Raw genomic sequence first — 23,839 nt, forward strand, 5'->3', positions numbered from 1 at the left:
AAGGGAAACAGAAGCACTTTCAAACGTCACCAGAGCATCGGTCACGTGATGTGTATCTGGCATTTGCGCTGCGCTGCGCTGCGGGCGGCGTCATCCCCAACCCCAGGCTGTCTCCCTCTCACACACGACATCAAAGGCCCAGCGCGTAGTCGACGCTGATTCGACGCCCTGGTATACAAGACCATCGGAGGGACGCGTCCGTAGTCTCTTTTCTCACCATCTTCACTGCCCAATTCCCGGCAAAAGTCACGTCGTGGGCCTAGCTCTCTCTGGACGCGTTTGGCGTTGTGAACACTAGATCTCAACACCTCGCGCCTCTTTCACTCGTGATGCATTATTAGACATACACACAGATCAGCTTGTATCCAGAAAACTCATCTCAAAAAGCACATCTCAGTCATAGTCCCGAGTTGATAGATTCGATTATTATCTCCTAAATCCGCATTCGTAGTCTTCAGTAGTGTACAACGCCATCGCTGGCAATCGCCGTGGTAATTGTAATTCGGAGTGAGCTTTGAGCTTCTACTCCTCGTCTTCGTCCTCGTCCTCTTCATCATCATCCACGTCCATGCCCTCGGCTGCTGTAACCGAAAACTCCCGCTCCTGGTCGACTCCAACATAACTATCACTCATTAGGAACAGCTTCAGATCATGCTCACCAGGTGATGGCACAGTGTACTCGAGGCGAACGTTCAGTTCCCGCCCGATTGTCACTCGCTTGATGGCCAAGAGGCTCTTGGTCTTCTCATCACCAACAACCAACCACCAGTTCTCCATCTTCTTGGATGGGTAGAATGGTGCGTGTACGGTAGAGTCATAATCGCCGTCCTCCTCTTCCAAATTGCGAGCAATCTTGATGTTCAGGTAGGCCGGTTCACCTGCCCTGATCTCACCCTCGTCAAGAACCTCATGTTCAAGCTCCAGGTCAGGATACTTGTCGTTTGTGAAGTTTGCGGCCTGTGCCAATTGGTTTTGTGACAAGCCAAGTCGCTTAACAAGCTTGTTATAATCGGCATTCTCATCCGGGTTCATGGCTTCCATAAAATCAAAGATATCCTTTATTCTGCGAACAATATTAGCTGACAGTCCGACCAATTTATCACTAAGTACGTACCCAAACTCATTCGCCACCTTGACAACCTCCGGTGAGAAGTGAGGAATTTGTTTAAGAGGGCTGTCCCGATCCCACATTCCCTGAACAATCATCTGTGACATCTCCATAGCGCTCATGGCGTTGAGATGTCCCTCCGAAGACAGAATGTCGACCATGGCACTAAGAAGGCTCAACACCCTCGACAGCAGGACCTCCTGGTCCTTTGCAAGATCAATTGGCAGCTGCATGCGGGAGAAGTGAGACTGGAGCAAGACGAAGGATTTGAAATGAGGGGAGTCATAAACTGGTTCAGACATCTTGACAGGCACTCGGTCGTAAATGCGTCGCAACAGACCATCCTCATGACGTCGAATCTGGATCGACTCGAACTCTGTTGCTGAAGTGACGATTTCCATAATACCTTTGAGCTTCGTGCGAGCGCTCAAAGAGAGCAGGAAAGTCTGCATCGTGATGTAGGAAATGTTATAGTATGCCGCAATCATGGCTGCGTTTTGAGGTGCCACGGATCCGTCATCCTCGTCAAACTCAATGATCTTGGATTCGCTGAGCTCACGGAGAGTCGTCTCAACCAAGTCGGACATGTAGTTGCTGAGGCCCTCATGCGTTGTGCTTGTCAAGCTATAATAACTTGGGTTGGCAAGCAGCCTTCGATAGAAGTAGGTGAAAGTAGTCCAGTTGATCGCATCGTCACCCGACTCGATCATCTTGGTGCTGATCTCTGTCACGAAGACATCGTGCAAGTAGTTGTGCAGATGCGACTCAACAGGAAGGGCCTCATTTAGGAATTTCTTGTAGTACTCGCGCTTGACTTGGGGCAGCATAAGGAAGCCTCGGCCTCTGCCGTCCTTGGAGGGTCTAAGAGCTTTACCGAACATGTGCAACACCTCACTGAGAGGGTAGTCAACATATCGATGCTCTCGGCCTTCAAAGTATTGTGTGCCCATAACAATAACGAGATGAGCCGTGCTGTTGAGCTCCCAGCAAACATCGCGTGAAGCAACAAGCACCTGGATAGCACCATTGTCGTAGAGATGCTTAACAATTCGCTTGTCACTCTGGCTAAGAGCCTCATGGTAGTAGCCAACACCGTGAGAGAGGGCTTCGGCGAGAGCCTCCTCGTTGATGCGTTCAAGCAGAGGCTTCATTTGCTCTACCTCAGCGTGAAGGAAACGGTCCTCATCATCGTCAGCAAAGGCTGCAGCCAACAAATCTCGGGCAGTTGCACGAGTCTGCTTGCGGCTGGGCACAAAGATCATGGCAGGCTTGTCAGGAGACATTTGTGTGATGGCCAGATACGTGGGCTTGGCCATGGCAAGCATGAGAGATGGGAAATGAGTATTTGTGAATGACTGGAGGTGAAGCTCAAGAGGGACCGGTCGAACATGTGGACTGAAGTTATAGATGTCGTGCTTCTTTGCATCGATCCATTCACCAATGTCTCGAGCGTTCGCCAGCGATACACTCAATGCGACAATTCGCAGGGGTAATTCTGTCTGTGTGCGGATGTAATGCATACGAGAGACGATCGTCTCGTACACATAACCTTGAGAAATACCAAGGAGATGGACCTCGTCAGCAATAAACAGTTCAACTGTCTGAACGTTCTTGCGTCGCTTCCATTGTCTTGACAGCACATCCCACTGAGTTGGGGTTGCCAAGATCAAGTCGCCCTTTTCCAACAGCTTGAGATCTGTTGCCGTCTCACCAGTAAGCTTCACTATCTCTTTGCCGCCATTGAGATGGCTGAGCCTCTTCTGCCAATCTTGGAGGCGAGAGTCAACGAGTTCTTGGAAGGGGGCAATATACACGGCACGACCAACATCGCCCTTTGTCCAGTGCCTTAGAAGAGCAAATTCGGCACAAACAGTCTTGCCGCTACCTGTGGGAGCTCCAATAAACACATTCGCATCAGTCTTATACAGCGAGTTGAAAGTCTGTGTTTGGATTCTGTTGAACTGCTTCCATACAGGATAGAGATCAATGTAGCTTGACACCTTGAGGGCAGAAACGGGGAGAGGCTGAAGCTCGAGAAGTTCTGTATGAGGAGGGAACTTCTCAGGCAAGATCAACTTATGGAAAGGAACAGGAAGTCTGGTCTCAGCATGCATCCATCGGTCAGAGATAACCGAAACGAAGTAGTTTGGAGGCATTGGATCTGTGATAGGAACGGTGAAGTCGACAATGTGCTCATTTTGCTCCGATTCGGCGTATTCCTTGCGCAACAAAAAGGTGTCGTGGTAAAGTATGTCTTCTCCATCGCAGTCCTCAACAATAATCCAAAAGCTCTCTGCGGCGCCGTGGATAGAATCGTCCCACTCAAAATTGGGTGTGATGCTCAGTTCAACACGTAGCATCGATCTTGTCATAGGTTGAACTTGAGCCTGGACTTCGACTCGCGGGAACTTGTTGACCAAGCCACATACAGTACGGCCGGCTCGAGGAAGGCCAAGAAGCTCACCCATACGGGGAGGATCCAGATCAAAGTAGCTGCTCCAAGACACATCGATTTTCTCAGCCTTCTGAATAACATCCCGAGGACAAGAGGGGAACTGTCGAAGAGGTGACATTGTTGGCCACATCCGCTTCTCGGCCATCTTACAGAGGTCCAGAGCAGTCTTCGCAACGGATGCCCAGCCTTTCTTCATTGCGATCTCAAAGATAGCGCGCAAGATACGGCCAGCAGATTGCGTAACGTACACCATGTCGGCCATGAGCGCGAGCCCATCGAGCTTGAGGCGCGAGATGTATGCTTGCAAGAGGACATTGATCTTGGCGTGGGGTTCCTCAATGCTCTCTTTGACGGGGATTGGGACTCGGCCCAGCAGCTTAGCCAACTCAAGCTTCTCATCCTGTCGAACAGGGATATACTTGAATTCAGCACTGAGGGCGAAGACACGGAAGAGCTCGATCGTAGTGATAGAAGGCTGGATGAGGTTGTTGTAAGTCTCCATAGAACCGAATGTGATATAATAATGCGAAGCGATACGACCAAGCTCAGTTGACTGGAGCTTTCCAGTCTTTTCATCATACTTGATGAGGTTTGACTTTCGCAGAACCATGGCGGCAGAATGAATCAAATCAACTCGCTTCTGCTCAAGAGCCACATCATCTTCGTACTCTGCGCCCACCTGGTAAAGTCCAGGCGAGCGAAGCATTCTGACAAAGAGGTATGTGTAGCCCAACCACTCAACGCCCTCATCACGAGTCCTTACGTTGCCAAGAACGATTTCGGCATTCAGGTTGTCCACCAGCTTGCTGACAAACTGACTCTCAATCGGAAGCTGCTGATTCAAAAGTGAGAGATAGTATTGCATTTCACTCTGTGTCGTAATGATGATACCTTCTCCATAAGTATCGTATTGGGGTCGGCCTGCACGTCCAAGCATCTGAAGGACGTCTTGAGGGCTGAGCTCAACCCAGCTACCCTTCTCGGGGGAGTAAACCTGTGTTCCCTTGATGACAACTGTATGGGCAGGCAAGTTCACACCCCAAGCCAGTGTAGCAGTACACACCAGGACCTGGATAGCACCATGGGCAAAAAGGTTTTCGACATCTGTCCTGTCAGCTCGGCTCATACCAGCATGGTGGATGCCGAAACCATATGGCAGAATATCCTTGAGGTCTTGGTCGGTTGCCTGAGAAGACGCTTCATTGAGGACCTCACGGCTACCAGCATCGTGACGAAGGATCTGGTTGATTGTGTCTGACTCAAGAGCCTTATCGCGGATGTAGCGAGCAGTCTTGGCAGTCTCTTTTCGGGAATGCACAAAGATAAGCATCTGGTTACGGTTTGTGCCCACATGCTCGATCACCTTGTTGTAGCAGACGTCGTTCATGGTCTTTAGCTGCTTGATGGCTTTACGGTCAGTGACACCAACAAACTCCTGTCGCAGAGGGCAGGGTCGGAAAGATCCGTCAAAGTGGAAGAGACCCTTCTTCGTGTCCACTCGCAAGAAGCTCGCAACATCTTTGTAGTTGGGCAGGGTGGCAGAAAGACCAATGATTCGAACTGGCTCGCCAGTTTGTTCAGTCTTGCGGATGGTTCGGCTAACAATGCTTTCCAGTACAGGGCCACGGTCGTCGTGGAGAAGGTGGATTTCGTCGATAATGATGAGGCGCACGAGGTTGGTGTAGGTCAAGTCATTGGACTTTCTGGTGATGACGTCCCATTTCTCGGGGGTTGTGACGATGATCTGTGTCTCGGCGATTTGTTGCTTGGTAAGTTGACGATCACCTGTCAATTCTGCGACTCGAATACCATACGGCTCGAGCCTACCACCCAGATTGCCAACCTGTTCTTGAACTAGAGCCTTCAAAGGAGCGATACAGACGATCTTAAAGGCGTCTAGATCGATATCGCCGGTCTCAGGGTTGCGATGCTTTCCAATTTCCCGGAGAATAGCGAGCATACCAACATTGGTTTTTCCACTACCAGTAGGAGCACAAACAAGCATGTTTCCATCATCATCGAATGCTGAAGGATAGCACTTGGACTGGATCTTGTTCAAGGACTGATTTTTACTGAAGGGGTTTCGTGACCACTCTGGCATATCAGAAATGGGTATCAAGACATCGCCGGGCTCATTGCGTTTCTTAGGAGTAGGGATGTGAATTTCTTCATAGCCCTTGAATGTCCTCTTGGTTGAGCCTTCTGGTAGCCGGACCTTGGGGTTTGTCATAAGGTGATTTCCTTGATCGAAGACCAGATTATCGAGGTTGATGAGCTTTCGAGGCTGAAGCCCGCCGACAAGTTGGCCCTCGGCACGTTCAGCCTTGGGTCCATCCGCGGTAAAGGAAGCTGGGACATCAATGTCCATCTTGATGTCAATCTTGCCCTTCTTACCCTCGGCAGTGTCTTTACCCTTGAGTTCGTTGAGTATCCATTGAAGACCCTCTGAGACCATTTCACGCTCAACGTCAGCGCGCTCTTCGGGAGTCTGTGTTCGTGCTAATTTTGTAAGCCAGAAAACCTTCTCCCTGTTCTCAACAAGCTTCTGAACCAACTCATGGTGCTCGTAGTCGAACAACTCCATGAGATCGTTCTCAACATCACGTAAGGACTTTTCCTCGCCATCCTCACCAGGTTCTCCTGACAGGATCTTCAGAGCCTCCTTTGTTTTGTCGCTTTGCTCATGAGCGTCGGGGTATAGTGTGCCGATTTGCCGTTGTAACCAAAATGTGTCGATGTCTCGGGCTGGTATGCTATGCTTGTCTTTCTCGTCTTGTTTGCCACCTGAAGGCGCCGAGTCGAGAATCATCTCATCCCCAACGTCAGCAACAGCATCTTCTTCCTTGCCTTCAGCACTCTGTTCCTTCTCTTCCTCTTCCTCTTCCTCTTCGTCCTCTGAAGATTCGTCACGGACTTCATGAACAAGGCCCCCCTCGTCATCCTCTTCGTCTTCATCGAACGCGACCGCGACACCCTGGCGCTCATCTATTTCAGCATCCTCACCATCGGCGCCACCCATCGCAACGTCCTCATCGTCGTCCTGGGCGTCGTAATCTGTGATCTTCTTGCCGAGGTTCACCAACTCATTAAATTCCTTGGGGTTTAGTGTCACACCCAAGATGTCGTCGATTTCCCTCTTTTTATCCAGATCTTTCAAATCATCATCCTTCAAATATTCCAGGACGGCATCCGCTGCGCTACGTACGACCTCGTGGGGTACGTCGCCCAGAGTTTTTGCTACCGAGGTAATGATGAGATCGAAAGTCTGTCGCGTCGCTGCGGTTCGTGGTCGGTATGTGATGCCTTCCACCAAAAGATCGTTGGCGCCGAGGATACCTGTCGATTGAGGCGCCTCTGCCTTTCGTCTGCGCTGTTCTCGTGCCAGAATATCTTCGCCTTCTCTTAGACTGCCTCGCTCGATTTCGGGGAGTCCAGGCTGTTTCTTCGGTTTTGGCGCGTCGTCGCGTGCAACTCTAGCACCCATATCTCGAATACTCAAGCGACCGGCCAGCGACTCTGGATCACCAGTAGCCTCGTCGGTTCGTCTTGTAACAAATCGACGATCGGCCTGGAGAACCAGGTTCGACATGGCCGAGTACTTGTACTGCGACACATCTCGATTTGCGTCGGACATGATGGCTAGATTATTATGTTGTAATTGATAGAGAACGTCGATGTTCTCGACAAAGCCTGGGGCGCTTGGCACTTAAATAACCATGAGTTTGCCACCGACGCGACTAAATCAGATATATAGCCGTTGCCTGAGTATGTTGTATTCTGCGATTGATGCGCAGTCGTTTTGAAAAGATTTGTAGTTGTCTCAAGGTTTGGAAGTTCAAGTCGCGATCGTAAATTTCGGATCTCAGCCTAGCAGGCTACTGCACTAGGCCAGGTTCGGATAAGAGCTTGTGTGGCGCAAATGCATATGGGGCCAGAGCTCAGGTCATAATTTTGCTTCTCAATAGATTTGAGTGTTTACAAGACTACGAAGAGAATGAGTTCGGGGTATAGACTCAGATTGTAATGTAAAGAAGTAATACAAGATTATTAATTCATTGCGTAGTTACTGGGGTGCTGGTTCAGGGGGGCACTAGCCACACTTCAGTACTGTCTAAGCTGCCCATGGACTACCATATTTCGTCTATTTACTTTCACCGAGACCAGAGCAACAAACCTAGGCCGGGGATTTCTTCACCGACAAACCATGATTCACAATGGCAAATCCTTCTGAGACCGCTGAGACATTTCAGAAGACACTTGATTTATATATCAAGCCACGGGAACAAGTGAACTACATTCGGCGAGTTTTGGCTCTTCATCTCGGAACATGTTCTCATGATGGCCCAGTCAAACAGCCTGTGTCTTTGGCAGATCCAACACGCGACGTAACTCTGGATTCAAGTTCGAAGGGAATCTACAGGGAGTACATTGAGGCTCTAAAGGCAAATGTTGATGCGCGTCGAAATTACGAAGATGTCGCCCAATCTAATCTTCCGTCCTCGTCATTAGCCAAACAGCTCTCATCCAGCAATGAGCTACTAGAAGAGCAGGTCTCACTTCTAAAGCTCCAGGCGAAACAAGCGCGACTTACAGCCGTCCAAAATCACCTGGACTCACTCATGCAAAAGCCAGCCGCTGCTCCTGAATATCTAGACCCTGAAGATGTTTTTCATGATGCTACCAGTCTACCGAGTGTCCCAAAAGAGGTGGTGAACAGTCTTGTCGCACAACAGAGCGTGAAGAAGACGGACTTAACAGAACAAGTGGCACAGCTTGAAAAGACGGTCTTGAGGGCTAAACTCCTTCTGCGACGAGAGGAGCAGTTACTTCGAGAAACGAGAGCAAATGCTCAGAGCATACCAGATGTTATCAGCAATGGCATCAGACTACATGCTCTTAACACAACAAGGAATGAGCTTATCAATTGGATTGAGACAGAGTTGAGCAAGGCATCAGGGGATGAGGATGGGGATGAGGACGGTTCCAAGAGCCATAGCCAATCAACAGCGGACCAAGCGACGATAAACAACCATCTCAACATCATCAAAGAAAAGTACGCCAATTATCTTGCAACGAGGCGGTCCCTCCTCGCTTCTGCTGGTGAACGATTCGAGTCATCACCTGTCCCTGTTCTGGCACCCTCCTCCACCAAGCAACAAATTGAGGAACCAGAACCTGCATCAAGTACCTATCTCCTGACACCATACATCGAGACTCTCCTTGCCCTTTCCAAAAAGCAGAGGGCCATGATAACACAAAAAGCACATGTTAATACGACACTCGGGAAAGAAATCAAGGATAACTGTCAGTCACTCAGTCATTTGGAAGAAGAAAGTCAACTGCTTCCATCTCATTCGGTGGCACCAACGTCTCGGAGGAGGTCTGGACTGGGAGAGTTCCTTGCTTCGGATGAACGCTCAGGTCTGACAGGCAAGGTCCAACCTTGGGTTCTCGCTGCAGATTCGGCCAAGATCACTACCCTAGAAAATGTGGCAGAGCAGATTGAAGGTGGACAGCTTGCGTTGGAAAACTCGATGCAGACTCTACAAGAAATTGACCAGCTTTTGGGTCAGGACGAGGCGGCTGAGGAAGAAGAAACACAGGCCGATACAACGGAGGATGACGTTTGGCTTGAGGCAGGTGCCAAATCCCCAAGCAAGGCGAGAAGGCATACAGAGAAGAGAATCACAGAGCCGAGAGATGCGTGGTCTAGTCTGCAAGGTAACCTCGGATTAATTGGTCAGGGAGACACAGCACAGGATTAGAATAACAACGACAAGTACAATAGATGTCTGGTGATATCGAGCCAGTTTAAAACGCCAACCCATTTCTAACCATGACTCCGTCCCTCGTCTCTTGATGCAGCACACTAGAACTCACTTCTTCGACATAATATTTGATATCCTCACTGACAGATCGAGAATAGAGAGATGTTCATCTGCTCCATCTACTAGTCGCTTGTCAACTTCTGAGAAAACCAACACGATCTTGTTCTTCTGCGCATCGGGTATCGTCTCGTCATAGGTCAAGGCTTGGTAGAGCTATCGCAGGGGTTATTAGCAGCAGTTCAGTGATATGAAGGATAAGACTTACTTGGTTGACCACTTGACCTGCGCTCCAGCCATCTGCAACTAGCTTCTCAACAACATCCGAAATGATCTGGTAGGAGGATCCTGACCTCTTCGGACGTATTGCTTTGACGAGATCATCGATGGTCGTGTCCGGAATGACACCAGCAATATCCTCAACAATCTTGACTGTGACCGCCTTCTTGTCCACATCCATCACCTCGTCACCCTCGGCCTCCTTGTCAGGGGCATTAGCGCTAACGAGCCGAGCAGCACTTTGCAAGAAGGTAATGGCTTTTCGAAGATCACCCTCGCTGCACTTGATGAGTGCATCAACAGCACCATCCTCAAGTGCTACGCCCTCCTTCTCTGCAATCTCCTTCAGTCGCCTCTTTGCATTGCTCTGATCGAGACTCTTGAATCGAAATTTGCTGCATCGGCTGGCAAGCGGGTCGATAATTCGAGTCACATAGTTGCAAATGAGACAGAATCGAGTAATCTTGCTGTATGTTTCCATGGTTCGTCGCAGCGCACTTTGGGCGTCTTGTGTCATGGAGTCGGCCTCGTCGAGGATAATGATCTTGAAAGGAGGGCAAGGGTATTTGTCCTTGTAGCCGGGGGCCGGGTTGGTCAATTGCATTCGCGCAAAGTTCTTGACCTTTTCTCGGACGATGGAGATACCACGCTCGTCGGAGGCATTGAGCTCGAGCACTCTCGATTTTATCATATCGGGGCCGTATAGTTCCTTGGCGAGTGCCAGAACTGTCGAAGTTTTACCTGTCCCGGGAGGCCCGTAAAACAGCATGTGAGGGAGCTGGGAAGTATTAGTATTGAAGCTTCTTGCAGTTCAGAGCAAGGGGATATTGTACGTTGGAGGACTGCAGTGTCCGTTGGAGCACATCAACGGTATGATCTTGAGCAGTAACATCGCTGAGGGTCTTTGGCCGGCTAAATGTGGTAAGTCTCGAGTAATATATTGTATTTCGAGTTTCACGTACTATTTCTCGACCCAGGGTTGAGTTCGAGCATTTGAAGGTTTATCTTGCTTCTGGTCAGCGTTACCGTTGGCTGCCGCTGCTGCCTTTCTGGCCTTGAGGTCAAAAAAGCTAGCCATCTTGATTCAATGATATGCTGGCTTGTCGGGCTGCTCGTGGCTGAGCTTGTAGGTGAAGGTGGAGGAAACCAGCGTGCGAAATGGTGATATAAAATCACCGACTTGCGTTGATGGGAGCTAAGGGAACCCAATTTACGCGTTAAGAAACGCGCAGCGCGTCATCAATGGCAACCACACCCTATTCTACGTACTCACCTAAGTACCTACTAGGCATGGATCCTAGGTACCTTAGCCTAACTGCACCCCCGCCGGGCCCACCACTTTGAGCTCCCGGGTAGTTCATAGTTTGATGCAAATGATCATTGCTGGCGTTCAGGATTTCAAGTGTGTATGTTATGCTCTATATGCATTTGCTACTTACAGTTTTGCATTTCTGATGGCCTTTTTTTTTCTTGAAAAAAATAAGTAATAACTATGTTCTTACGTGATAGCTACACACTTTGTATATATTCTCTGACTCTCATTTAGATTCTATGCAATCCACTACCCAGGTATATCACCGAACTTGACGGAAAAGAGGGAGGGGAGAAAAAAAATAAGAAGAACAAAAGGAGTGATTGGATATGGAAGTTAAGATGAATTTTCCTTCATCCCGTTGTTTGTTCAGATACGTGGCCTTGACTAGCAAATACTTTATATAACTCATGGTCAATGGTTAAATGCAGACAAGGAGCTCAAGCTCGTTCCAGAAGACAACGATCTCGGGAGCGTTCTACGTCTGTTCATTTTTACAACATGACGATGATTAGGAACGCCTGTTTGGAAAACTGCAATACATTGAATATAACTACTCATTGCATTAGTAGGTAGGTGTTGAATTGGGGTTTACTTGATGTGTGTATCACAAATATCTATCCTGATGGCTGTAATACAAGGCCGTAATAGCTGAGAAGGAGGACAAAGTGAATAATAGCAACCGCATTTCCTTGATACATAACAAACATACTCACCTTTGGTCACCTACCCAGGCAAGCCGACTTTTAGTTTAGAACCAGGGTAGTAATAGGCAGGGTAAAGTTCTGTTGTCTGTTGATAGGTGGTCAAGCTGTGAAAGCTGCCTGCCCTCCCCGATGAGCTTCCCGCCTCCCCCACTTTCCTCCTACGGTACGGTCTTAATGATACCTACTCACACAACCCACCTCAAGACTCCAACGTCTACCCTTACATTACCTTACCTTATACTCCAACTCACCTACCTACCTTGACATCCATCACCTAAAATTTCATATCGATAACCTTGCACTTGGAAGCAACTTGTCCATGTGCGTCGCGCTCTGCAGTCAGCGCTCGTTCTCAAACATCAACATTTAGACTGCAACATACGAGGCGCCATGGACCAGTCTATCATTCGCATCTCCAAGGTTGGCTGCCCCGCATTCGCTGGCATTCCCATCCCTTCGTTCACGATTCCACCTTCGAAATACTAACACTATGCCAAGGAGCTGGGTGACATCCAGAAGAACTGTGACTTGTGTATGTCGCTTTTGCCAAATGGCATATACCACGCATTCGAAAAACGGAACTGACCACGCGATCACCTTTTATTACAGCGCTCGCCGTAGCATGTCGCGACATCGATGTTCGCAATGTAAAGGCCTTGATCATGGGTCCCCATGAGACTCCCTATGAGTTTGGGTTCTTCGAGGTATGTCATGAGCGCTGGATGTATCCTTGTCTGTGTAAAGATGGGCTGATTCAACTCGACAGTTTGCCATTCGGTTCCACAAAGGTAGAGCCTCCCCGTACCGTGACAAAGCTTAGTCTCATCCTCGATGACAGAATATCCTTCCAAATCCCCGAATGTAATCTGTATCACCACAAATGGGGGACGTTGTCGCTTCAACCCCAATGTCTACAGCAACGGGAAAGTCTGCCTGTAAGTAATTAGATGTTGCTAGTTCACTATGCTCATGCACTAACACGGTCAGATCAATTCTAGGGTATTATAATTGTGTAAAAGATTTGGGTTTCGAACTGACAATGGCTAGAACATGGCGTGGGGAGCGTGGAGAGGAGTGGTCATCTGCGCAAGGACTTGAATCAATCCTATTATCCATCCAAAGTCTCCTATCATCTAACCCCTACGAAAACGAGCCGGGATTCGAGGATGCCAACGATGAAAGCGACAAGAAAAACCAAAAGGACTATATCCAAAAGGTCTGTTGCCATATCAAATTACATGAGAACCTCTAACTCTGGTAGATTTGTCACGAGACACTACGTATCAGCGTCATCCAACGTTTGGAAGGCTATCTTGGAATGAACCCCGGTAGCACCCAGTTGCACAATCTTCCAGGAGCGAATGAGATGGATGATGATGACATTGACGAGGCTACCGTCCCCTTCGAGCCTTTTAGAGATCTGTGCAAACGCCGCTTTCTTTGGTATTACGAATCATACCTCGTTGCGATCGAAAAAGGCAAATCAGAGACCAAGCCCAACCAGCCTTTTGCAAGAATGCCGTTTGAGTCGCCAGGAAACAACTCAATGGATGGGAAATTCAATTATCCCGAGCTCGGGAGCCGCCTGCAAGCTATCAAGGCTGCCATCGACGCAGAGCCCGAGAAATGGGCCGTGGAGGGCCTAGAAGCCAAGAAGAAGGAGACAACTGTTGCTGTTAACCTTCAGCATCAATTCGAGCAGGTTGTCGAAGTATTCAAACGAAGCGATATGCCACATGACGTTTTTCTTGAGAACGAGAACCCCTTCGTCTGGGTCATAACCTATTTCGGACGTCCTATGACCAACCTCGATGGTGGTCTGTTCAGAATCAAAATGAACTTCAGCGTTCGTTTCCCCGAAGAGCAACCTCGTGTCAAATTCGAGACCAAGATCTTTCACCACCACATCGCTGCAGACGGTACAGCATGCTACACTCCGAACCCTATGAAAAGGGAAGATGTGCGATCCCATATTGATGCCATATTTGCGATCCTTGAAGATGATGAGCCAGCCTATGACCCACGCAAAATTGTGAACCCGGAAGCGACCAAGATGTACTGGGGAGGAAGCCCAGACGACAAGAAGAAATACAACCGACGCCTTCGTCGATCCGTACAGCAGAGCATGGAGTCAGTATCTAATCAAGATGTTCTGCAGTCATTCCATGTGCAAGCTAACCGACCTTTACAGGGACTTCCCAGAGTAACTCACATGCTCCGTCAGGCTTGAAACCAGGATTTAGATGAAAATATCACGGGGGCGTACTAGGTCAACATCAGGGGCATTGATCTGATTTACATGGCGTTGGGGCCTGTGGTTCATGTTGAAATGACATGGTCTGAGGATTGGACCATTTCTTTACAATGCGGTTGACTTGATTTGCCGTGGCCAGGTTGTGATACATGTGGCATAATCTACACAAGGCTACTAGACATATGAGATATACCAAGTCGCCCTATTTCCTTGCCCCAGTGAAAACCTATCGATTTACTCTTGAGTTTGGGTTATGAGACCCACAGACCTTCCTGTAATGAAGATGTTTCTTCAAACACAAGCACGATTAAGAGGTTAAGATATTACATACGGCTTTCCTTTTGCAAGTTGCTCAGTACAAAAATTTCAAATCCAACATAATTGCTTGTTTGGTTTCGTTGCCAATGTTACCAGAATAAGTGATCAGCATAATTGAAATGTCGGGTTGTATTGTTTGCACCCTATGAAACGCCAACCATCTATTCTCTAACGCCGATATGTGAATATGATGTATCCATTGCATCAAAGTTCCGCTCAAAGACAATATTTGGAATCTGTGTACGCGATTTCTTTCGTAAATCATGGTGCCATCATTTCTCATGACCTCCTACTCTTGGGCTTCTTGCTTAGGCGGTCCTGGGTTGGGTTATAGGGCGCCGCCACACCTTGGTATCTCTCTTGCTTCCCTTCACCTCTGAATTCGTACATGCCGTTTACGCCTATCGCTGCTGGTGTGCCCTGGTTGGGACGCGTGACTTGTTCGTTGTGAAGTTTGTCGAGGGAGTCACCGACCACAGCGTATTGCGACCAGTTGATGGGCGGGCAGCGAACCACATTTTGCGGCTGGGGAAGATTCGTCCATGCTGGTGGTTGGGTAGCGATGCGCTGCTTGGAGGACCCTTCACCGGGGTCTTGTTGATTACCGCTGCCTTGACCGCTCATCCCTGTATCTTCATCATCGCTATCGCTATCATCTTCAGGCGCATTAATCTTTCCTGCGACAAGGTCTTTTACGAAAGCTTCAGGGTCCTGGACAGCTTCGTCTTTTGCGCGACTGAGAGCTTGGATGTCGGCAGTAGCGCGCTGTCGCTGAATTTGTAGAATGGAAATCGCTGACTTGAGCGCAATGACGTCTGGGTTGGAATCAAAGGCTATTGGTTGAGGTGCAGGCGGTGGTATCGCAGTCTGGTCGGGTTGTGAATGTGTAAGGCTTGGACGACCGCCAGCGCTTGCGCTTGCGCTGGTAGCTTCGGTCAATGGGCGTTGGGTAGGACGCAAGGGAGGTGTGATAGGGGAAACAGGCGGTCGGGTCGGAGAAGGGGGATTATTGCTGGGAGGGTTGTCGGTGTTGATTGTGAGGGCGGGCATGATCGAGTTGCGCCGCTGAAGAAATTGCTTTTGTTGACTCTGACAAAGATGTAAGCTCTTGCGCAAGTTGATTGTGAGCTAGGCACCGAAGAACGGAGATGTCACGGGAGAGCTCCGGACGACGGCGGAGGAGGAAGTGAGAATGGTCCAATAGGAACAAAGACGTGGGACACAGGACCGAAGATGAGGGAAGTGAGAAGAGAAGTGGACGGGACGGGATCGGGACGCTTGGTGAAAGCAGGACATGGAATGGATGTCAGGTGTCTCAACAAGGTAACCCCTCTGAAGAAGCAGCTTATGGCGGGGTCAGCCAAGTCTGATTAACTAAGGAACGGCTTTTGGATGTAACGTCAGATGCATAGCGGTCTATTCCTGTTTTGGAATCGTGCAAGGGTAAAAGGTCAGTGCAACTATACAAAGATACAGGTCGATATCAAAGCGCGTGAATGTGATGACTTTGTTTCCAGAGAAGGCGCCAGGGCGTCTCCATTTACTAGGGGATCGTGAGCTTTCTAAGCGTCTCAACCTCAACTCAGTGAGTTTGAGTCTCGGTGCATCAGTGAAAGAGTGGACCTTAAATGGAGGATATGGCTAGGATGAACCCTGTTGGGAGATCTCCATATTTAACGATCGGACAAGATCTCGCGCCAGCTCCGATGCGAGTAAGCACAGACCATCCTATAATTTGGCCATCTGAGACATTCACCTCCGTTTCTCCAGAGGCACAAACACAAATGGACAGGGACAATCCGGCTCTTTTTGCTGCTGGGCGCGTGTTTTCAGAGGGATATGATCTCATAGAATCACAATGACGAGCTCTTGTCATACGTCTGTCTATATGCGCTAGAGCGGAGCTGATATCACAAAGCTGCCCCAAGAGGCTGAAATAGATTGCCATTCCCTGTCGAGACTCGAGAGACACAATGTCTCAGCTATGAAGGCGTGAGGTGGGCGGCGATTGTTGACCTTTCCGACTTAACATGGCTTGAGGTCTAAGTACGGATGCATTATCTGGTAGCTACATGTTGAGCACTCGGGCACTTGTCTCTTCACCTTTCGCCACGCTCAGCTCGATGGCTAAAGATGGGTGACGTTTCTATCCCCCGCGTGCTAGCCAAGTCATCCGTCCTGTTAGGTTCAACGTTGAACCGAGATGTGTCGATCATTTGGTCTCGACTCCCATTGTACCAAGCTCTCGGAAAGCCTCTGAGCACAATAGGTCTCAGACATACTGCCGCGTCCAAAAAGAGCTCGAAAGCCAGACTTCTGGCTTGATGTTCGAGCGCCATCTCGGCCTTTGTGCATTAGCGGCCTTACGCTCAGCCAAGATGGCTTTGTCTTTGTGCACCGAGACACGGCATTTTTCAAGCCCTTCGTAAAAGACGCTGGCGGTAGTCAGGGGCATGGGAAATAAAAGTGGGAGATGATAATAAACTCTGGTGTGGACTTTGTAGAGCAATCCGAAAATGCCTCCAGCTAACGGAGCACAACTCCGTTAGTGTCGTGCAGTAGTGAACTCTGTTAGCAAACACCATCAAGAGCTAGTAAATGATTTGCATAGAAAGGTTCAATTCAGCATGTGCTTCATCAAGATGGTTGTTGACTTTTCAAAAGCTTGACAGCCTGATCGACACGTCGAGTGCCATGGATACCCGCATAATTGCTTTTTTCTGTATCGCTTGATCTGAGGCCCAGCCAGCCACCCAAACATCGACGTGAGATGCTGCAGAGTACTCTGTACAATGCTGCAGATTTCCGGTCTGGTTAATGATCGTCAGTAGAGGCGTTTAACACTTTTGCGTTATCAAAAAACGGTAGCCTCGGGTTGAGAAGATAGTCTACACTTTGACGCCTTTTACAAGACTCGGCCTCGCAACAAGAACCGAATTGACAAACGGTGCCTCGGCGTTTGGAACTAGCCCATCATTTTCTTACAGGGCGAATTCACCTGTTGAACTCGCCGTAGAAGCCACCAACCCACAAACATTCGGAGACAGCTTCAACTACTGCAGAGACCAAGACAAGCCACAAGGTCTCGCCGTTGCATCGTTCCGCGAGAGGGATCCTGGCTTCATAGCGACTCTCATCCAATCAGCAGCCCAGGTGAGCAATTTTCATGGTGGCTCTTTAGCTCGACATAGAACCTAGACCAAGATCGGATTTCGTACACCAGTTTGCGAGGGTGTGATGGAGTTGAAGTGACGCTGGAGGCTTGTGACAAGGATGGATGGGTAAGGTAATGCATGTCAAGTACCTCTGCTTGTACTATTGGACGCTGCCAAGGTTGATTATTGGCTTTCTTTATTATGCTATGGAACAAGGTAAGTACTTTTGGATAACTCGATGGTATGTGCCTGTCCGAACCTCACTTGAAATCCCCTCTACCCCGTGATTTATGAGCATCCCCTCCATCTCTCTGACTTGACATCTCCATCATCCATCCTCTCAACCTTAGAAACCCCTCTCATAGTTTTCCTTGTTGCTCCTTTTCTTGTTTCTTCCTCTTCCAGAAGCAATAGTTCTTCCTGCATTCCATCCATCCGGCGATCCTCTAGCTGCCGTCGGCAGTGCTTCCATTTATGCGTTGCACGACTCGCGCACTTGCATCATCCTGCCACTACCGCCGTTGACGTCCAACGCCAAAGGTTTGGGTCCACACAATCATAGCTATTCTATCTGTTCCTGCATTTGTCAGTATCGGAATTCAGAATTCCCTGTCGTCTGCCACGGAAGAATACTTCTTACGACCTCGAGGTCTCCAGAGGCGACATCACCAAGATCACCAGCACCACATGGTTGAGGACTATGCCTAATTTAGATACGCCCGGCTTTTCAAAATATTCATTTATTCAAGGCATATCCTGAAAATACCAGTTGGCATATCATCCCTTCACAGGCCCACACAGGCTGTTGGATCTCCTCAGTCAACCGACGCCTTGGCCTATATATCAGAGGCCCTCCACTGATCCATATCATTTATCAAATTTCCAACTTGACCGTTGAAAGCCACTTAGCTTGGTGGTTCTCCCGAGCTTCATATACATCAAATCATGTCATCTTCTACCAGATCAACCACAGAGACACTTGTCAGTCCCAGGTCATCAGCTTTCATACCACGCCACCCACAATCTGAATATGACCCATCTCTCAGTGGAAACGATAGATCAAGAATTTCCATGTCATCAACAGACACGAGAAAGTCCAAGAAGGAAAAGTCACGATGGTTCACTCAAGTCAAGGATTGGTTATCAGTGGCTGAACCATCAGCGCAAGCCATGAGGGACCAGAAGAAGAACACATACAGACGGCACAATATCGACATGAAGGATCCTCAAGCGGCAGTCAAGCTGCATTTGCCTATTGGCAAAATACCCGACAACGCCATCACTTCGACACGAGGACCCAGCCCTGAGAAGGCACTCGAGCGTGCACGGCAGCAACGAGAAGAGGCGCAGTCATATTCAGGGCTCAGCCAAGCGTCCCATTCGGTGTCGAGTAGTATCAGTACAGTCCCCAGTGCCAAGGAATACAATCCTGTTGCTCCCTGGGACACTTGAGGTCAGAAGCAATATTTGTGATGGAGTAATGTGTAACGATGTATGAAATATGGGGGTAAGGATCTTTACGCTGTTTGATTTCCTCCGTCGTAGATGCTGGAAGTTCATATGGAATGGGATCAAAAATGAGAGATACAGAGATACCCTGTCACGATTGCGGGAAGATGGATAATATATAGCGCGCTCATTGTCTCGCTTCATTTTGGTACTTACGATACAAATTTAATAATAATTTCGAGAGTATGAATTTGATATCATTATTACTCTTAAGTTGAATTAGAAAATCTGTACCAAGAAGTGATACTTTAAGCCACCTTGATATGGAAACGTGGTGGAAATAGAGCACGGGTAGAGTAATAAGCACCTACGTATCCATTGTATCAATGAACGAACGATATGAACTTCTTATAAATAAGAATTTATTAATGAGTATTTACCGCCACAAACGCAGTGGAAATACAGGTGGACTCGTAGTAAATCTTGAGATATTCTTGATTATTGTGTTATGATGATGTTGTACAGCCGTCATTGGGGACACCAACAGGGGGGATGATTGCGTGGTAACTGGCAAGATGGCAAATGCCGAGAAGATTCGGGCCAGCCAAGACTGATTACATATTATTTAATACTGACTTAGAGGTAAGAAGTCTATCATATGATCTGGAGCATGTGATGGTAAATGCACAGAACTATCCTTCGCTACCTTACAATTAGGGCCTTGACCAAGTCGCTTTACGGCGCATCATTGCGATCTTCCTCCCTTCCGGTGATGGCTAACTCAATTGCTGCCCTGTTTTTGCAATCGGAAAAACAAACTCTTGATCAAGTGGCCATGTTAAATAGCAATTGTTTTGGGAAAAGCCAAGCTTCAGCTGCAAGCTCCATCTCCCGGAAGCTTGTGTCCGCACTAGTACTCCCTGGTGAGCTTTCAACGATGGTAATTGGTGATGTTCAATCCGGGAGCTGAGATGGCTGGCCTATGACGTATTCTACTTTTTAGCCTCTTCATCATGGATACGTTAGCAGTTGGTCCATGGGCTTATATAGAACCCTGGGACAAGTTTGACATTAGAGAAACTTCTGAACTGAATGGGCTTTTTTCTGTGAATGTTGTATTGCATGTGTCACTAGCGATTGATTTCCGACAGAATAGGTTTCACCCATATTCACATCTTTCTCTCACTTACCTATAATCTTACACTGAGACCATCTATCAGCAGCAGCAGCAGCAGCCATCAACTGAGAAACAAACAATAAACTCACTCCCACAATGCCTCTATTCTCATCCCCAAAAGACTCAAGCGAAGACCGACCAAACGGTACAAATGGGGCTGCTCCTATCAACGACCCCGAGGAGGGTGAACAGGCTGTGCCAGATGAGCACACTCGACTACTCCCGAACCGCGTCAACTCAACTCAGCCTGGTCTACTTGCCCCCGATGATCCCGCAGTGTCGCCCTATAATCTCTGGAGCATCCGAGCTTTGCGATACTTGACAATTGCTTTTACCCTGATAACGCTTGTTTGGTGGATTCTGCTTCTTGTCTCTACTTTTGTGACGCCCCCTGGCATTGGAACTCGTGGCAGCCCTTGGTTTGCTTTTGGATTCGCGACGTGGACACTTGCGAATCTCCTCTTTACACTTCTTTTCTTCGAGGTGCCATCCAAATCTGTCAGAATTCTTGCCATCTTCATTTCCGTAAGTCTGCACAACTGACACTGCATTTGACCATGCTTACTCACACTACAGACAGGGCGTTATCCTCCTCGATATGGTTCTCATCTTGTCCGTTCAAAAGACTCGACATGAAGAGGGCTGGGTCGGTGCTGCCAGTGTCATCTGGGCACTACTCACCAGTCTCTGGACTTTGGTGGTCGATCGAACTGTCAAATGGGGCAAGGCTGAAGAAGAGGAACGCTTGACAGGTCGGGCTGAGACGAGACGAACCTTGTTCGAATGGTCCGAGGTGATGATTTCAACGGTCGCCTACGCCATCATGTCAGTGGCTGTATTCCTCATCACTTTAACCATTATCCTGCGAGCCCTCGACGCCGGTGTGTCATACCCAGGAAAGCTGTATCCGGTTGATAACGGCAAATATCGCATCCATGTTTACTGCCACGGCAATAAGACCGACTCCAAGGGCAACGATTTGCCCACCGTATTGTTCGAAGCTGGCGAACGAACCGTAGAATACGATTTCTGGGGGTTTGCGGATAACGCCGTCAAGAATGGTTCCATTTCACGATACTGCTTCGCCGATCGACCTGGCTACGGGTGGTCAGATAACGCACCCTCTCCATCATCAGCAGGCTTCGTGGTTGATACCCTCAGTGAGGCACTGGCTGGTGCTGGTGAGAGCGGACCATGGATCCTCGCAAGTGCCGGAATCGGATCGATTTATTCAAGAGTCTTCTCAGCGCGCCACGGAGATCACATCAAAGGTCTGCTCCTTGTCGACCCCCTACATGAGGATCTTCTCGACGACGTTGCATCACCCGGCCGAGGGTTCGTTCTCTGGCTCTGGGGCGTTATCTCCCCACTCGGCCTGGACCGAATCCCTGGTGCCATCTTCCGCGGACGAACGAGCCGCGACCGAGTATACGGACGATCGGCCCAGCAGAATGGCAAGTTCATCTTTGCCAAACTGCAGGAGAGTCTGGTCGCCGGTTCGTTCACTCGGCGAGATGCGCTGACCAGCCGTCAGATCCAGGACAAGGATACGCCGCTTGTCGTTATTAGCTCCGGCAAGCACATCAAGGATAGCCATACATGGGAGAAGAAACAGCGAGACCTGACCAAGTTGACCAAGAACCTCAAGAACTGGGACATCGTCGATGGAGCACCCCATGAGGTTTGGAGGACTCTTGAGGGCCGACAGAAGATTGAGAAGAGACTCAAGGAGCTAGTGCATGCTTGAGAATATTGAATGTTTGATGATAATGCTTGAAATCTTATTCAGATGCCACATCCACAGCCGAGCCTGCACGTGCCTTGTCTATCAGCATCTGGAGACCTCGAGGATGTTGCCAGGGTTGATATGATGCTTATGAGACTGGGGGTTGACGGGAAGCTTGTGGAGCAATTTCAGGGATCGGATTGACTGTGTGTGTGTGTGTGTGCATGAGCATCAGCAATGCGCGGCTTGGCTTTTCTGATGCACACCTTGAAACGACAAGAATGTTTTTATGGCTTCATGATATTTTGTTATTACCGGCAATTAGTCATAGTATGTATCCGTATAATTTTAATTTATTTCAATATCAAAATACCAGTCTAGCAACACATAAAGTGAAGCCAAAGGCTGGCAAGCAAGATAACACAATATGAGTGTTTTGATGTATAGGTATTGCGTCACAACATTTCAGTTTGTCGCTTTGACACTGGCCTCAATCTCACCAGATACAGATGCTACACGCACTATTAAGGCGATTGCCATAAGATTCATACACCTCCATAGCATATAGTCCTCTTATTAGACTTCACATTCTCTGTACAGTTGTCTAGTGCATGGCTTGTGTTGGCATTTCTTGGACGTGGCCCCCCTAATCCTCCACACCTACACGTGATAAGATCTTCATCATAGCAATTTCCAATACGGCAAGGTGATTTGCAGTAGCGTACTGTGAAAGAAGAAATCTGACTGTGCTTTTCTCGATCCTCTAGTGAGACGATAAATCTCCTCTCCCTCTTATGTCTCTCTGCTGATAGTTAGCCTGTTTCGTTTCCAGGCTCGAAGGGGGAATCTGGGGATTGGAATGACCTCATAAACTCACCGTCCCTCGAGTGGTGAGAAACAAGGTAGTGCTGGGTGCTGCAAAGACTAATAAAGGAAGCCGTGCTTTGTCCATTGCCCAGGTAGGGCCAGCTTTGACCATTCACCTAGTGCTGCAGCTCCCAGTTAGAGGCTCAGGCTGACTTCAGGCGGAGACATTCCCAGCAACGCCCAGTGGACAAGCATGGGTTCAGTCTTGTCACTTTTGAGTCAAGGATCATAGGTAGTTGAGAGGTGAGGCATGTACTGTAATTTCTGACTCCATATTGAGAACGACACACACGTAGTTGCTTGAGTGACACCCTTGGGGATGGACCCTAATATTTGCTGACGATATGGAATTGTTGTTTCTGGCCCCTCCTCCTTTTTCTTCTTCTTCTCTGAGAAACATCCAACGGTTGAAAGGGGGGAACTGTAGGCCTCGAAGCAGAACTATGAACTGCCTTGATAAGCTACTTTCCATATCTTACTACAGAAAAAGTGCCTAAATAACTAATATCCATCCTTCGAGGGCTGTGCTGACGGAGACATGCATATATGTAGGTAGCATCTACACCTGCACCTGAAGAAGTGAAGGATGGAAGCAAGATTCGAAACAATGGATTCACCGTTTATTTTTATTTTAGTATGAATGGATCTCACTAAATCTCATGTTCCTCGGATTCGGACGTGGATCCTCATCGCCTGGAAATTGCAGCAAATTAATATTTTGATGTATTCAAACGCCCCTAATACAAACAGGGCCCACCTGGACTCCATCCCCCATTAGAGCCCACCAGCATCTCACATTTTGTTCGTTGGACTGTGTCAAGCCCAGCATCTGCATAAGGCAACGGTCCCTTGTATTGGTTTGCTGCACGCACGCACGCACGCACGCACGCACGCATTGGCGGTTGTCATTGACTCGATGTACTTTTGTTCCTTGACTGGGTCTTTGAACCAAATCTTTCTTTCATCTTCTCATGTGCTCGAATCTCAAGTACACCTTATGACTATTTGTTGGACCGTAGCTGATGCTGCTATCCGGTCGCCCAGGAATTAGGTAGTGCTCAGTTTGTCCCTCCTGAGACCATTTTTAGTTAGCCCCGTCCCTTATTTGGAGCTGATCTGGCGTAGAATCTGCCGCTCAGTCTCATCTAGGCACTGTACCAATAGGCCCCCGCCAAGGTTGCCTCCACTGGTACCCGACCTTTGCCCC

The 23,839-nt window shown here is 48.6% G+C and overlaps 7 protein-coding genes across 17 annotated transcripts; 4 read left to right on the forward strand and 3 right to left on the reverse strand.

Annotated features, from left to right (window-relative positions):
- Positions 1–522: 522 nt before the first annotated feature.
- On the reverse strand, positions 523–7,197 carry FOXG_00178 (uncharacterized protein; the record flags this gene model as incomplete). Its single annotated transcript, XM_018376327.1, has 2 exons — positions 523–1,063; positions 1,115–7,197. The coding sequence occupies 2 exons, from the start codon at positions 7,195–7,197 to the stop codon at positions 523–525; spliced, it is 6,624 nt and encodes a 2,207-aa protein (XP_018231875.1).
- Positions 7,198–7,552: 355 nt separating this feature from the next.
- FOXG_00180 (replication factor C subunit 2) lies at positions 7,553–10,886 on the reverse strand. The gene is made up of 4 exons (XM_018376330.1): positions 10,630–10,886; positions 10,501–10,579; positions 9,657–10,445; positions 7,553–9,604 (listed from the first exon to the last, which is right to left on the reverse strand). The coding sequence occupies exons 1-4, from the start codon at positions 10,743–10,745 to the stop codon at positions 9,440–9,442; spliced, it is 1,149 nt and encodes a 382-aa protein (XP_018231876.1). The 5' UTR covers positions 10,746–10,886; the 3' UTR covers positions 7,553–9,439.
- FOXG_00179 (uncharacterized protein) lies at positions 7,562–9,453 on the forward strand. 2 transcript variants are annotated; one of them, XM_018376329.1, is made up of 2 exons: positions 7,562–7,863; positions 7,911–9,453. In XM_018376329.1, exon 2 carries the CDS (start codon positions 8,183–8,185, stop codon positions 9,326–9,328), a length of 1,146 nt encoding a protein of 381 aa, XP_018231878.1. In that variant the 5' UTR covers positions 7,562–7,863; positions 7,911–8,182; the 3' UTR covers positions 9,329–9,453. The 2 variants fall into 2 exon arrangements, with proteins under 2 accessions (XP_018231878.1, XP_018231877.1); XM_018376328.1 differs by having other exon boundaries at positions 7,562–9,453.
- A 976-nt stretch (positions 10,887–11,862) lies between the features above and the next one.
- On the forward strand, positions 11,863–15,530 carry FOXG_00181 (uncharacterized protein). Of its 10 annotated transcripts, XM_018376335.1 has the most exons (9): positions 11,863–12,106; positions 12,185–12,218; positions 12,296–12,390; positions 12,453–12,474; positions 12,525–12,621; positions 12,674–12,685; positions 12,734–12,902; positions 12,948–13,816; positions 13,878–15,530. In XM_018376335.1, exons 1-9 carry the CDS (start codon positions 12,077–12,079, stop codon positions 13,891–13,893), a joined length of 1,344 nt encoding a protein of 447 aa, XP_018231883.1. In that variant the 5' UTR covers positions 11,863–12,076; the 3' UTR covers positions 13,894–15,530. The 10 variants fall into 10 exon arrangements, with proteins under 10 accessions (XP_018231883.1, XP_018231887.1, XP_018231888.1 ...); XM_018376339.1 differs by having other exon boundaries at positions 11,863–12,218; XM_018376340.1 differs by having other exon boundaries at positions 12,185–12,390.
- Positions 14,212–15,613, reverse strand: FOXG_00182 (uncharacterized protein). Its single transcript, XM_018376341.1, has one exon. It carries the CDS (start codon positions 15,306–15,308, stop codon positions 14,538–14,540), a length of 771 nt encoding a protein of 256 aa, XP_018231889.1. The 5' UTR covers positions 15,309–15,613; the 3' UTR covers positions 14,212–14,537.
- A 2,080-nt stretch (positions 15,614–17,693) lies between these two features.
- On the forward strand, positions 17,694–19,240 carry FOXG_00183 (uncharacterized protein). The gene has a single exon (XM_018376342.1). The coding sequence runs from the start codon at positions 18,359–18,361 to the stop codon at positions 18,863–18,865; it is 507 nt and encodes a 168-aa protein (XP_018231890.1). The 5' UTR covers positions 17,694–18,358; the 3' UTR covers positions 18,866–19,240.
- A 380-nt stretch (positions 19,241–19,620) lies between these two features.
- Positions 19,621–22,206, forward strand: FOXG_00184 (uncharacterized protein). The gene is made up of 2 exons (XM_018376343.1): positions 19,621–20,564; positions 20,620–22,206. Exons 1-2 carry the CDS (start codon positions 20,136–20,138, stop codon positions 21,784–21,786), a joined length of 1,596 nt encoding a protein of 531 aa, XP_018231891.1. The 5' UTR covers positions 19,621–20,135; the 3' UTR covers positions 21,787–22,206.
- The last annotated feature ends 1,633 nt before the right edge of the window (positions 22,207–23,839 follow it).

Source organism: Fusarium oxysporum, chromosome 1 (genome assembly GCF_000149955.1).
Source record: "Fusarium oxysporum f. sp. lycopersici 4287 chromosome 1, whole genome shotgun sequence".
NCBI classification, from domain to species: Eukaryota; Fungi; Ascomycota; class Sordariomycetes; order Hypocreales; family Nectriaceae; genus Fusarium; species Fusarium oxysporum.

What these genes read in the sequence shown, in the direction of transcription:
- FOXG_00179 (XM_018376328.1), top strand. Translation starts at nt 7,778, where the DNA reads ATGGCAAATCCTTCTGAGACCGCTGAGACATTTCAGAAGACACTTGAT.
- FOXG_00180 (XM_018376330.1), bottom strand. Translation starts at nt 10,745, where the DNA reads ATGGCTAGCTTTTTTGACCTCAAGGCCAGAAAGGCAGCAGCGGCAGCC. An exon ending in CAACCCTGGGTCGAGAAATA is followed by an intron (nt 10,580 to 10,629) that starts GTACGTGAAACT and finishes TACCACATTTAG; the next exon opens with CCGGCCAAAGACCCTCAGCG. An exon ending in CAGGTCAAGTGGTCAACCAA is followed by an intron (nt 9,605 to 9,656) that starts GTAAGTCTTATC and finishes CCCCTGCGATAG; the next exon opens with CTCTACCAAGCCTTGACCTA.
- FOXG_00181 (XM_018376331.1), top strand. Translation starts at nt 12,077, where the DNA reads ATGGACCAGTCTATCATTCGCATCTCCAAG. An exon ending in CCAGAAGAACTGTGACTTGT is followed by an intron (nt 12,219 to 12,295) that starts GTATGTCGCTTT and finishes CTTTTATTACAG; the next exon opens with CGCTCGCCGTAGCATGTCGC. An exon ending in AAAAGGACTATATCCAAAAG is followed by an intron (nt 12,903 to 12,947) that starts GTCTGTTGCCAT and finishes TAACTCTGGTAG; the next exon opens with ATTTGTCACGAGACACTACG.
- FOXG_00182 (XM_018376341.1), bottom strand. Translation starts at nt 15,308, where the DNA reads ATGCCCGCCCTCACAATCAACACCGACAACCCTCCCAGCAATAATCCC.
- FOXG_00183 (XM_018376342.1), top strand. Translation starts at nt 18,359, where the DNA reads ATGTCATCTTCTACCAGATCAACCACAGAGACACTTGTCAGTCCCAGG.
- FOXG_00184 (XM_018376343.1), top strand. Translation starts at nt 20,136, where the DNA reads ATGCCTCTATTCTCATCCCCAAAAGACTCAAGCGAAGACCGACCAAAC. An exon ending in TTCTTGCCATCTTCATTTCC is followed by an intron (nt 20,565 to 20,619) that starts GTAAGTCTGCAC and finishes CACTACAGACAG; the next exon opens with GGCGTTATCCTCCTCGATAT.